This window comes from Hemicordylus capensis, chromosome 2 (genome assembly GCF_027244095.1).
Source record: "Hemicordylus capensis ecotype Gifberg chromosome 2, rHemCap1.1.pri, whole genome shotgun sequence".
Taxonomy (NCBI): domain Eukaryota; kingdom Metazoa; phylum Chordata; class Lepidosauria; order Squamata; family Cordylidae; genus Hemicordylus; species Hemicordylus capensis.
In genome coordinates, this window is record NC_069658.1 from 401,466,052 (window position 1) to 401,478,389 (window position 12,338).

At 47.1% G+C, this 12,338-nt stretch overlaps 1 protein-coding gene across 2 annotated transcripts in view; it reads left to right on the top strand.

Moving 5' to 3' along the window:
• The window catches only part of SLC26A11 (solute carrier family 26 member 11), a 44,003-nt gene that overhangs the window by 13,355 nt on the left and 18,310 nt on the right, over positions 1–12,338 (top strand). For both annotated transcript variants that reach the window (XM_053299020.1, XM_053299021.1), the window contains exons 6-8: positions 2,639–2,781; positions 6,351–6,526; positions 7,123–7,195. In XM_053299020.1, the coding sequence (XP_053154995.1) occupies positions 2,639–2,781; positions 6,351–6,526; positions 7,123–7,195 (392 nt within the window). The remainder of the gene's footprint in view (positions 1–2,638; positions 2,782–6,350; positions 6,527–7,122; positions 7,196–12,338) is intronic.

Here is a 12,338-nt window from a genome sequence, read left to right on the forward strand (position 1 = left end):
TGCTTATTTCAAAAATGCATATTTAAATAGTAGAAAAACCACAGGTTTTTCAGTGGTGCTTGCTGCAGCTAAACACCAGAGTTTCCAGGCACTCTGTACATGCTCAGGGCACAGCAGCTTGCATTAAGTCTGGCACACTGCCCCATTAGATTGGTTTGAATGGTTAAGGCTTGCTCTGGAGGTGATGGTGCAAGAGACCACAAACACCAGGAGTCTTTAAAAAAAGAAGAAGAAGCAAGCTTTACTGTGCTGTTAAAGGCATATAAAATAGTGAAAAGGCAATACACATATATTCTGTCTTAATATGTCTGGCCAGAGCTCCTGACTAAGATCCTTACAGAGAGGTTTAGAGGGACAGATATTTTTTGTAGGGAGGGCAGAGATGCGAGACGGAAAAAAACAGGGAAGGAGGAGGTGAAAGGAGAGAGCGGAGGAAAGTCTCTTGCTGTTGAGTTCAGTTACCAGGGAGGAGGCAGCCTCATCCCATGGGTCAGGCAACCCATGGGTCAGGCAACTCATCCCATGTGTGCACTGCAACTGGCCGCAAACCCAAAAAACAAGAACCTTTGAGTATGTAGTCTTAGCACCAGGTAAGCAACTTAGCAACTTAGCAATCTAACCTAGGCTATAGCTGACCAAGTGCAAATCCCAATGCCAGTACCCTTCCTAGGTCCCGCACAGCCATGAGATCCCAAGAAAGTCTGGCTGCGCACCTTCTCAGATCCCACACCACTGTGGGTCCCCCAGAAAGTCCAACTGCATGCCTCCTGTCCAAAGTCTCCCTACCTGGGCCTTAAGTAAACCTTTTTCCACCATCTTTTTTTGATGTTCATCATGTTGTCAGCCATGCAAATTATTAATCCATCTCTAACGACACACCTCTTCCAGAGTTGTGCAATTGTGCTAATTAGCATTTTGGGCTGGGGAGTGGGGAGACGGCAAACCTTCTGGCCAGCCTCCATTTTTACCATGTCGCTGACTTTCTTTGTGTGTTAATTGCAATTTGCCTCCACGACTACAGGAGCAAGAGGGGAAGGGTAGAATGAGAGAGGGGGGTGGAATCTGATATTCCTGCCAGCTCGGACTAGATTAAAGGTAAAGTGTGCCGTCAAGTCAATTTCGACTCCTGGCGCCCACAGAGCCCTGTGCATTTCTTTGGTAGAATACAGGAGGGGTTTACCATTGCCTTTCAGCATCTTCCTATATCGCTGCTGCCTGATATAGTAGCAGCAGGTGATTCGAACCAGCAACCTTCTGCTTGCTAGTCAAGCATTTCCCTGCTGTGCTACTTAGGGTGGACTAGACTGCAACACCATAAATCTCTGCTAACATGCCTATAGCCGCAGATGGCTTAGGGAGTATACGCTCTAATGAAGTTAAAAGTTCACATTCTCAGACATGATTCATGAAGTGCGTATACATTCAGGCAAACAATCAGTTTCCTCAGAACCCCCTGTTGTCCTGCCCATTCACCAAAGTTATGTTCACTGCTCCTGTGCAGCCTAGGTACAGGATCACACTGGCCTGTTGGAGCCTAACACAGCTATGAACCATCTCCTGTAACTTAGAGGACACCATGGGAAGCAAAGATGCATGAGGACACCCCCTCTCTACTCCATGCCTGCTGAACAGCTGGGTGCCACCACCTTGGGTGCCCACCACGTAACTTATTTGTCCGTCTAAGCCAGGCATCCTCAAACTGCGGCCCTCCAGATGTTGCTGAACTACAATTCCCATCATCCTAGCCACAATACATTGTAGCTGGGGGTGATGGGAATTGTAGTTCAGCAACATCTGGAGGGCCGCAGTTTGGGGATGCCTGGTCTAAGCAAACAACAAATGTTTTGGGGGTTTTTTTAAATAGGGATCTCTTCCTTAATCCTTGCCCAATGAACCATAACCCCCGGGGGGATTATTAATGTTACAGATACTGGCCACAATCCAGAGAAAAGCCTGGTTAGAATGCTGCATAGAGAATGGATTTTAAAAATTATTTTTCTCCCAGCATAATCCATTCCTTCTCTACACATACCACACCCACATGGAAAGCCAATTCTGCAATTTTTGAAAAGCAGTTTGGGCTCAGAAAACCATACATGTGCTCTAAAAGAACCTCTGGCTTCTTATGTCAGTTTCTAATCTAATTAGTCCAGTCTTACAGTTTACTGTTCCTTCCAGTGTTTTATGGCATATCATTTTGAGAATGAGCTATAATGCTTTGCATACAGATCAGAGAGAAAGCCGAGGTTGCATTCCTGCCCTCCAAACAAACACAAACAAAGAAACCAGCAAAAGATCAGACTTACCAACCGCCAGCCAGCCTACCTGCCCTCTAACCAAAATGGTAATTGAAAGATCTGGGGCTTTTCATTTGTTCTTTGAGTTTGGTGCTACCATCGTCCACCGCCCAACTCTTAGAGCAGCAGCAGGCTGCGGACAAGAGCAAAAGGGAAAAGAGGGAGGCAGTAGGCACACAAAATGGAGGCAGACACAATATGGCTGGCTGAGAAATTTAAGGTAAGTGCTGCTCACTTTGCCCATAAATAAGATCCGCCCCTGGAATGAACGATGCTTGGAAGAAGAAAGTGATTTGGGGGGCCCTTGCAACCCCATTAATAATGTTATAACTTGTGTGCAGGGCTTGGGATGCTATCCTTGGGCTGTCCTGCCTGATACTGCTTGTGGGACTGCAACAAATGAAAAGCCACACACCCCAGAGCTATCGGACAGAAGGGTTATCTGTGAGGATCAGCCGAATTGTTGTCCTGGCAATATCAACAGGTTTGTCTATCATGTCTTGTGTGCTTGCCTTTTCGTTCTTGTCTTTCCCAGCAGTGTGCACTGCTGAATTACCTAGAATGTATTGTTCCTATGGTAGTGAAGCCTCTGACTCTGACTGGCTAAGCTGATGTGATGGCTCAGAATTTTGAGTTGCTCAGGGAACAAAACAGGTTGCAGTTCCTTTGCTGTAAGGAAAGGGAATATTGTACGCTTGGCTGGGATCAGGAAATGGCATTCATTCTCTAAATGCCTGCCTATGGGCAGTAATGAGCTGGATGAGGGATAACAAATTGAAGCTGAATCCAAGCAAGATGGAGATGGTCATTGTAGGGGATCAGAATTTGAGGGATGAGTTAGATCTTCCTATGCTGGATGGGTTTACACTCCCCCAGAGGGAACAGGTACGCAGCTTGGGAGTGCTCTTGGGTCCGGGCCTCGCCCTGGTCTCTCAGGTGGAGGCTATGGCCAGGAACACTTTCTATCAACTTCGGCTGATTCAACAGCTGCATCCATTCCTTGAAGAGAATGACCTCAAAACTGTGGTGCATCAGCTGGTAACCTCCAGGCTTGACTATTGCAATGCACTCTGTGTGGGGCTGCCTTTGTACGTAGTTCAAAAACTTAAGTTAGTTCAAAATGAGGTTGCCAGACTGGTCTCCGGGGTAACCCGGAAAGACCATATTATGCCTGTCTTAAAACAGTTGCACTGGCTGCCAAAATGTTTCCAGGCAAAAACGAAAGTACTGGTTATTACCTTTAAAGCCCTGAATGGCTACCTTAGAGAGCGCCTTCTTCTGTATGATCCCCATTGCATGTTGAGATCATCTGGAGAGGTCTGTCTCCAGTTACAACTGGCACATCTGGTGGTGACTTGGAGCTGGGCTTTCTCAATAGCTGCTGCTGGCCTATGGAATGCACTCTCAGCAGATATCCATAATTTAGGCTCGTTGTTGGCCTTTAAGAGAGCCCTAAAAACTTACTTGTTTGGCCTGGCCTTCCAATGTTTTTAAAATAGTGTTTAAGTATTTTAATTGGTTTTAAATGGCTCTGAATTGTTTTAAAATTGTTTTTATATTCTTAAGCAGTGTATTTTTAAATGGTGTTTGTTTTTTATGTATGTTGTGCACCGCCCAGAGCCTTCGGATGGAGTGGTCTAATAATAAATCAAATTAAAATAGGAATGCTGATGAATGGAAGACATTTGGGAGAGATGTTACAGCTTAAGAAAAAGAGGCTGAAGGAAGATAGTAAAAATAGGCAATGGACTGAGCAGGTAAAGGTAAAGTGTGCCAGCAAGTTGATCTTGACTCTTGGTGCCCACAGAGCCCTGTAGTTTTCTTTGGTAGAATACAGGAGGGGTTTACCATTGCCTCCTCCCATGCAGTATGAGATGATGCCTTTCAGCATCTTCCCATATCACTGTTGCCCGATATAGGTGTTTACCATACCAACGAGGATTCGAACCTGCAACCTTCTGCTTGTTAGTCGAGTATTTCCCTGCTGCGCCACTTAAGGTGGTACAACACATAAAGAAGAGTGGGTAGAGAATAAAGCTTGATGGTGGGAGGCAGAAAGGGAGCTGAGGGAAGACCAGTCTCTGAAGAAACTTTATGGCACTCATGATCAGGAAGTGCTGAACACTATGATGGTGAGGGAGAATGAAGTGCTAGGGAGGCTTTAGCTACAGGGCAGCTGAAGAAAGTGGGGACAGAAAGTGGCTTAACAGCAGGAACCTGAGGAAGCAAATGCCAGCTGGTGACTTGAAGCTGAAGAGAGAAAAAACAGAGAAAGTAGAACTGGGGCAAAACCATACATAAGGCCTAGAGATAGGAGGGACTGTGCACTATTGGTAGAAAGGGAACAGTCAGGCAAGAGAGGGGGCCAAAGAGGAAAAGACTTGCTAGGTCTAGGACATTCTTGACAAGCAATTTCTGCTTCTTGTGGCTTCTACTCTCACTCCTACGTTCTCTAGCAATCTTAAAGAAGGCAAAAAGGGCCAAAATGTGGTGCGTGGTAGGGCTAAATTTCATAGTTGAATTTACTAGCCAATACCTTGGTTTTAAGCTTCTAAGAGGAAACATACACAAGTATCTGTTTACCAGGTATTTCCATAGGATTGCAATGGGCTGTGTAACGTCCCCAGTCGGATGTTAAGCTGGCGTGAGTTAACAATTCTAGAACTCAAGACTCCTGGATCCCTACCTTAAGCCATTAAATTCCCATGTCCTTTTCATGGCTACACATGAACCCAGGAGCCCTGGTACTTCCTCCTTCTAGCTTATTTGAGCCTGTTGCTTTTCTAGAGCATATTCTAGAAGTTCTGGTTTCAGCCTTCAATTCAGCTGGCTACACCCCATTCACTTTCCACAATAGGGTATGCAATCTAATGTTGGGACACAGCAGGCTTCCCTACCCTCTAAGGTTGTGATTCTTAACTCTAGGTTCTTTGTTCCAGGACAGCTAATTTTATTTATTGATTTGATTTCTATACTGCCCTTCCAAAAATAGCTTAGGGCGGTTTACATTAAAACAAAACTAAAATCAATTAATTATTAAAATCAAAAACTGTAAGAATAACAAACCATTATTAAAATAATTAAAACAGTTTTTAAAACCAGGCTAAACCTTTACAGTTTAAAAACCCTGGAAGGCCAGACCAAACAGATAGTTCTTAAGGGCTCTCCTGAAGGCCTATTATTATTATTATTATTATTATTATTATTATTATTTTATTATTACATTTACATCCTGCTCTTCCTCCAAGGAGCCCAGAGCGGTGCACTACATACTTGAGTTTTTCTTTCACAACCACCCTGTGAAGTAGGTTAGGCTGAGAGAGAAGTGACTGGCCCAGAGTCACCCAGCTAGTTTCATGGCTGAATGGGGATTTGAACTCGGGTCTCCCTGGTCCTAGTCCAGCACTCTAACCACTACACCAGATTACGGATTTCTACCAGGAGTGCATTCCACAACCCAGGTGCAGCTACATAGAAGGCCCACCTCTGAGTTGCCACCAGACGTTCTGGTGGTAACTGAAGACGGACCTCCTCAGATGACCTTAACATGTGGTGGTGATCATGAATTTAGCTTCCACCTTGCACTTTGAACCCAAGTACAGACATTTTTGATCAAATAGTCTAGCCTAGTCTGAAACTCCTAGTCTGGGAGTTTCCTTTTTGTCTGGACTAGCCACAGCCTGAAATGAACTTTAATGTTTGGTATAGTTGAACCCTCTCCCTCAGAGCAGGGCTGAGCTCCTGGAGCAGAACAGGATTTTATTTTCAGTTTGTTCAAATAAGAATGGGAGATGGAAGCCATAGCCAAGAAGAACCCACTTGATTGGGAGTCTTCCACAAACATCACTATGTGCCAACTTGGCAGTGATTTATCTAGTGAGGCGTTTCCCCTCCGCTGTGATAGGGCATTAAACCAAATAGTTCACCAGAGTATTGTTGAGGCTTTTCTTGCTTATGGTCTTCACTCTCCAATGTGTCTCCTATCCATGCGCATCATCACAGCAGTTTGATATTGCAGGGCTTTACTATAAGCATCTTCTCCCTTCCTTGCAGCCCGCAATGCTCTCGTGGTCCTGTTTGCTGGCCTGATAGCCTATTCCTTCCAAGTAATGGGCTCTCAGCCATTCACCCTCACGGGGACCACGCCTCAGGGACTCCCTCCCTTCCAGCTACCACCATTCTCAAAGGTCACACCCAATGGGACAGTCCCCTTTGGAAAGATGGTGCAAGTGAGTACTGTACTCTCATTCATTTTCATGGGATTGTATACCACCATCTTTTTTTTTTAAGGGTTAAAAACCAGAGGTGGTTCACAATCAAAATAAGTGTTAGTTAACATTACAGCTTTTACCATAATTAATAATTTCATAATTAAATATTGTGAAACTATTATTATAATTTAAAACAACAAAAACATTTTAATGCATTCCTCTGAATATGGCTTGAAAAGCCTGTCTTGAAAGGTATTTATAAGTATGTTAAAAAGACCCAGCAACTAGGCATGGTTGTATGATTGAGAGAGAGAGAGAGAGAGAGAGAGAGAGAGAGAGAGATTTTAACCACCATAAACTTGGGCTTGGGCTTCATTGTCCTTTGAAACTGTAATTGGCTCAAAGCACACATGAATGAATCCCTGCTGCTTGAATTGGGTGTGATAGACTTCTAAGCATGCAATATTTGTGAATCTGATATTGTATATTGTATTATGCCAGTTTCTAATCTAATTAGATTAGATATTATATATTTTGCTACATTGGAATGGGGCGTTTCATTTGTAGGCCTTTTGTTTCAGTGAAACTCACAGGCTCTTCCTACTCCTTTACAGTCTATGGGATTTGGCTTAGCTGTTGTGCCTTTCATGGGACTGCTGGAGACAGCTGCTATTGCCAAGGCATTTGGTAAGATCTTGATGGACCCCATATTCATCGTAGTTGTATGGGCCTCAAATCCTTCAGCTTCTCTGGAAATTGTGGGGGTGGGGGGCTGTCTCTTCCTGCCGATGCCTGACAACTAATGAGACTTTGAAAGAAATTTACTGTTCCCTGAATTTGAGGTTTGTGGGGAGGAGGGAGAGACATGATGTGATCCCCCTGTGGAGCAAGTGTATACAAGTGGCATGTGGATAACATTTTTTTAGTTTTATTGTTAAATTTATACCCTGCCTTTCATTAAGAAAACCCCAAGGCGGCTATATGGGTGAGACAGTTCACATGGGCCCCACCTGATCAGCACTGTGGGTTTGCACCATGTGGATGTGGCTCCTATGCTCCTGTGTGTATAAAGTGAGACCACCGTTCTCTGCTAATGCAGTCCAAGGGTGTCTCATGTGTGGGTTATGCTCCTCCATGTGACTTTAGAGGCAGGACTGTGTAAATTAGGTTAGGCTTTTTAAGGCTGGGAGGAGCATGGTCCCTCCCGTTCTTTTAGTCTTGTGTGACTCGTAAGGCAGTCTTTTCTAAGCTCTTATCAGCTTGATTTTTCTACTTTTGTTTTCTGCAGCCACTGTTTTTTGCTGCATGGAAAGAGCAGCCAAGGTACTCCACATAAGAGTGCCAAAAGGCAAGCAGCAACAGACCCTTCCAAAGGCCATTAGAGCATCTGGGAACCCACCCCGGAGGTCCTGTTCACCGGCCTACTCTGGAGGTCCTGTTCACCGGCCTGCTCTGAGGCTCAGTGGACCTCCTTAGAACTCTCAGCCCCCGCCAAACAGCTGACAGGCAGCGTTCTGGAGCAAGAGGGAGCGCTAGCCGCCATTCTGGAGGGCGGGGAAGCAACGCAGGCACCAACATATCTGCTGCTTTCCGTCAGCCCCGTGGGCAGCTCGCCATCCATGGCTGCTGCCCTGCTACCTCCGCATGCTCCGAGTAGCCTTGCGGGGTGTGTGGAGGACTGCCAAGCCACCAAAACTTCCACCATGGCCTCCACCAGTGGCCAGAAGAAAACGGGGGTTCAAAAGGCAATGGCGGTGCCCAAAGGAGCGGGCCAGGTGGCGTCCAGAGCTGCATCAACGCGCACTGTTGTGACCAGGAGTACAGCAATTTCTCACCTGGTGAGCCCGACCCAAGTTGGATCTGCTACTTCCCCTGTCCCGGGTCCCTCGGGCTTCCACACTCGCCCAACCTACCCCAGTTGGTGAAACCCTCTCCCAGATGCCAGGGGATATGCCACCTACCTGGGGCACATGGTTTGGGGACTTGTTGGCAAGCTCATTTGAAAAATATGATCAACTAAGGTCTAAAAAGAGGAAGTGCTCCAAGTGGGTTTCCTCCTCCTCTTCCAGTCTTTGACGTGTCACCCCTAAAAAGGCAAAGAAGGCTAAGTCAAAACAGAGGGATATTCATCTGAACTCTGATCCAGGCTCCCCCAACCCCAGAGGCCCACCTCTTAGGGAGACAGAAGTACTCGCCACTGCATCCCCTCAAAGACCTCCAGAAAAACCTCCTGGCAACTTGGTCCCCATTATTCCACTTGATGATGAACCCACCTCACCAGAAAATCCAGAACTCCCTATAGACCCTTTTTGGGGGTGGGGGAATACCAGTAGGAACACCAAGGTTTGCAGGTGGTGATTCAACACCTGTTAGCAATCAGGGCCATAGAGCTTGTTCCACTAGAACAGCAAGGCATGGGTATTCTGTGATCTTTACAGTGCCCAAGAAAGATGGCTCTCTGAGGGTGGTGCTGGATTTAAAACACGTAAACTGCTTCATGTGCAGGAGGAAGTTCCGCATGGAATCCCTGAGGTCAGTTGTGGAAGCACTGCGACACCTAGACCTGCTCTCCTCTATAGCCCTCAAGGAGGTGTTGCTGCACGTACGTTTACACCAAAACAGCTGCCATTTGCTCTGTTTCCTCTATGCAGGAGTTGATTACCAGTACAGAGCTCTCCTATTTGGCCTGTCTTCAGCCCCACACATATTTACAAAGATCCTGTCCCCAGTGATTGTGCATTTCCTCCGCCAAGGCGTGAGGATTTATGCTTGAGTGGATAATCTGCTCATAAGTCTCCGTCAACACAGACGGCCCAATGGGACCTACAGTCTACTCTGCTTGTGCTCAAGAATCATGGCTTCCTGATGAACAGGGAAAAGAGCCAATTGAGCCCAGCACATCAACATCTTCACCTGACGGTCTTCTTAGACACACAAGACAAATTGTTCCTACCAGCGGAACGCAGGTGCACATTGGAGCCTGAGGTGCGCCAAGCTCTAGTAAAGAGGTCATTCCCCCTCCTCTCCCTCTCCAGGCTTCTGGGTCTGATGGTGGTAAGTTTGGAGACAGTTCCATGGGTACTGAGGCCCCTTCAATGGTTCCTGCTGCTTTTCCACCCAGAGATAGTAGTGAAGTCTAGCAGACGGGTGTCCCTGACTCAGCCAGTTCCACAATCACTGTGTTGGTGGGGCACTGTCCCACATCTCTCATAAGAAAAGAATTCCTAGACCTGCCAAGGGTCATTGCGACCATGGACACCAGCAAGAGGGGCAGGGGTGCCCATTGTCTCCAGCAGTCGGCCCAAGGCAGATGGTCAGTGAAGGAGCACCAGCACAGCATCAACTGGCTGGAGCTCAGGGCGATCTGCATGGCTCTTCAAGAGTTCCAGTCCATCGTTCTCTACCGCCACGTCCTCATACGCACAGACAATACCACAGCCAAGGCACACGTAAATTGTCAAGGGGGAACCCGGTCAAGATCTCTGCAGGTGGAGGCGGTCCTGCTGTTTCTGTGGGCAGAACAACATAATAACAGCCCTGTTGGATCAGGCACAAGGCCCATCTAGTCCAGAATCCTGTTTCACACAGTGGCCCACCATATGCCTCTATGGAGCCCACAGGAAAGAGGTACGTGTATGCCCTCTCCCCTGCTGCTGCTCCCCTGCAACTGGTATTGAGAGGCATTGTGCCTCTGAAGCTGGAGATGGCCCACAGGCACCAGACTAGTAGCCATTGATAGACCTGTGCACCATGAATCTGTCTTAGCCCCCTTTTTAAACCCATCCAAGTTGGTGGCCATCACCACATTCCATGGCAAAGAATTCCATAAACTGGCAAAGAATCCCATAAATGTGGAACATGTAGCATCCCTGGCAGCCCATCACATGCAAAGGGACCTGAACATGGTGGCAGACTGGCTCAGTCAGCCGGATATCCTCCCAAGAGAGTGGCACCTGAACCCAGAAATCTTCCGCCTGATAGTAGCTCCACTTCGGTCAACCAGTGGTGCATCTCTTCATGACACCATACAATGCGCAAGTTCCTCACTTCCTCTCCAGGTTCCCCTGCCATTGAGTGGAAGAGGTGGATGCATGGCCGACAGGTCTCCTGTATGCCTTTCTCCCATGCCTCTCCTGGCTCAGGTGCTATGAGTCGAGCTCCTGAAAGCACAGATCATCTTAGTTGCTCTGTTCTGGCCAAGAAGACCATGGTTCACAGAGTTGCCAACATCCATGGAGGTGCATCTGCTGCTCCTAGCTTCACTAGGGCCCAGTGTGTCACCTGGATCCAGGCTGGAAACTGAGCGGTGCATCTTGAAATAACATGTCTACTCGGCCAAAGTGCTTAACACAATGCTCGCTTTCAGACACCCTTCCACTAACAGAATCTATCAGTATACATGGCGGGCCTTCCTGTGATGGTCTTCACGACACGGGGTACCATGGGGATCAGCCACCATGATGCACCTCCTGCCAATTCTTCACTATGGCTTAGACCAAAGACTCTCTGTGAACACTTTAAAATGCCAGGCCACAGCCTTGGTGGGGCTGATCTCAGGAACTTCTAAATTATCCCTACAATGTCACCTCCACTTAAGGTATTTATTGAGAGGCGCCACTTTCCTTTCCCCTCTGGTGGTGCATTACTTTCCTACGTGGCACCTACATACAGTCCTGAAGGTGCTCCAGGGTCCTCCCTTAGTAGCCACCATACTGTTGCACCTTCTCTCTTGCAAACTAGTTTTCCTCATTGCTCTTACCTCAACCTGTAGGGACTCTGAACTCAAGGTCTTGTCGGTACATAAAAACCTGTGTATTTTTTCCACGGACTCACTTATCCCAGAACCTTTTTTCCGTCCTAAGGTAGTGTCTCCCTTCCACATGTCACAGGACGTTATTCTTCTTTTTTGTCCTGAGCCAATTCACCAGGCAGAGAAGGCCTGGCACAAGTTAGATGTTTTATATAAGTTAGTGTGTTATATAAAAACATGCACTAAGTTCATTAGGTCTACTGACTCGCTTTTTGTTTCCTTCTTACCACGCCCCATGGGCCAGGCCGTCACTCACGCCACATTGGCTAGATATCTAAAGGCATGCATAGCTCTAGCTTATGAATCCCAGGACCTTGGGGCAACCACTAAAGTGTTTGCCCACTCTACTAGGGCTGCAGCTACGTCCTCGGCTTTCTCTACAAATGCCCCTGTACAGGATATTTGCAGGGCAGCTATTTGGCGAGCACCATCCACCTTTACTAGACACTACAAATTGGATGCCTTCGCCTCTGCCCAAGCAGCTCTTGGGAGGCAAGTCCTGCAGCAGGTTCTCCCTTCAGAGTAGGCGTGGAGCTTCCTCCCTAGTTGGATTAGGGCTGTGGTATGTCCCCACACGTGAGACACCCTTGAACTGCAGCAACAGAGAATGGAGCATTGGTTTCTCACCATGAAGGCTGCTTCTTGCTGCTGCATCCAAGGGCGTCTCAAACTTCCCTGCAGGGCCAGCACCTACTTTACAGTGATCCACTGAAGGTACCACCTCTTTGTATTTAACCTGCTCCTGCATGTTTTAAAAAAGAGGACTTTCCCCCTCTTTTTCCATAGGTAGTTCCAATTAGCTTGAGCTCATTTGTACTTACTTGCCAGTAGCGTACTTCGTTTCCCCCAGTAGAGATACTCTTTGCCTCTAGACCTAAAAGCACTGGAGGGGTCATGCTCATCCCAGCCTTAAAAAGCCCTACCTAATTTACATAGTCCTGCCACTAGATTCTCACAGGGAGGAGCATAACCCACAAGTGAGATGCCCTTGGATGCAGCAGCAAGAAGAAGCCTTCACGG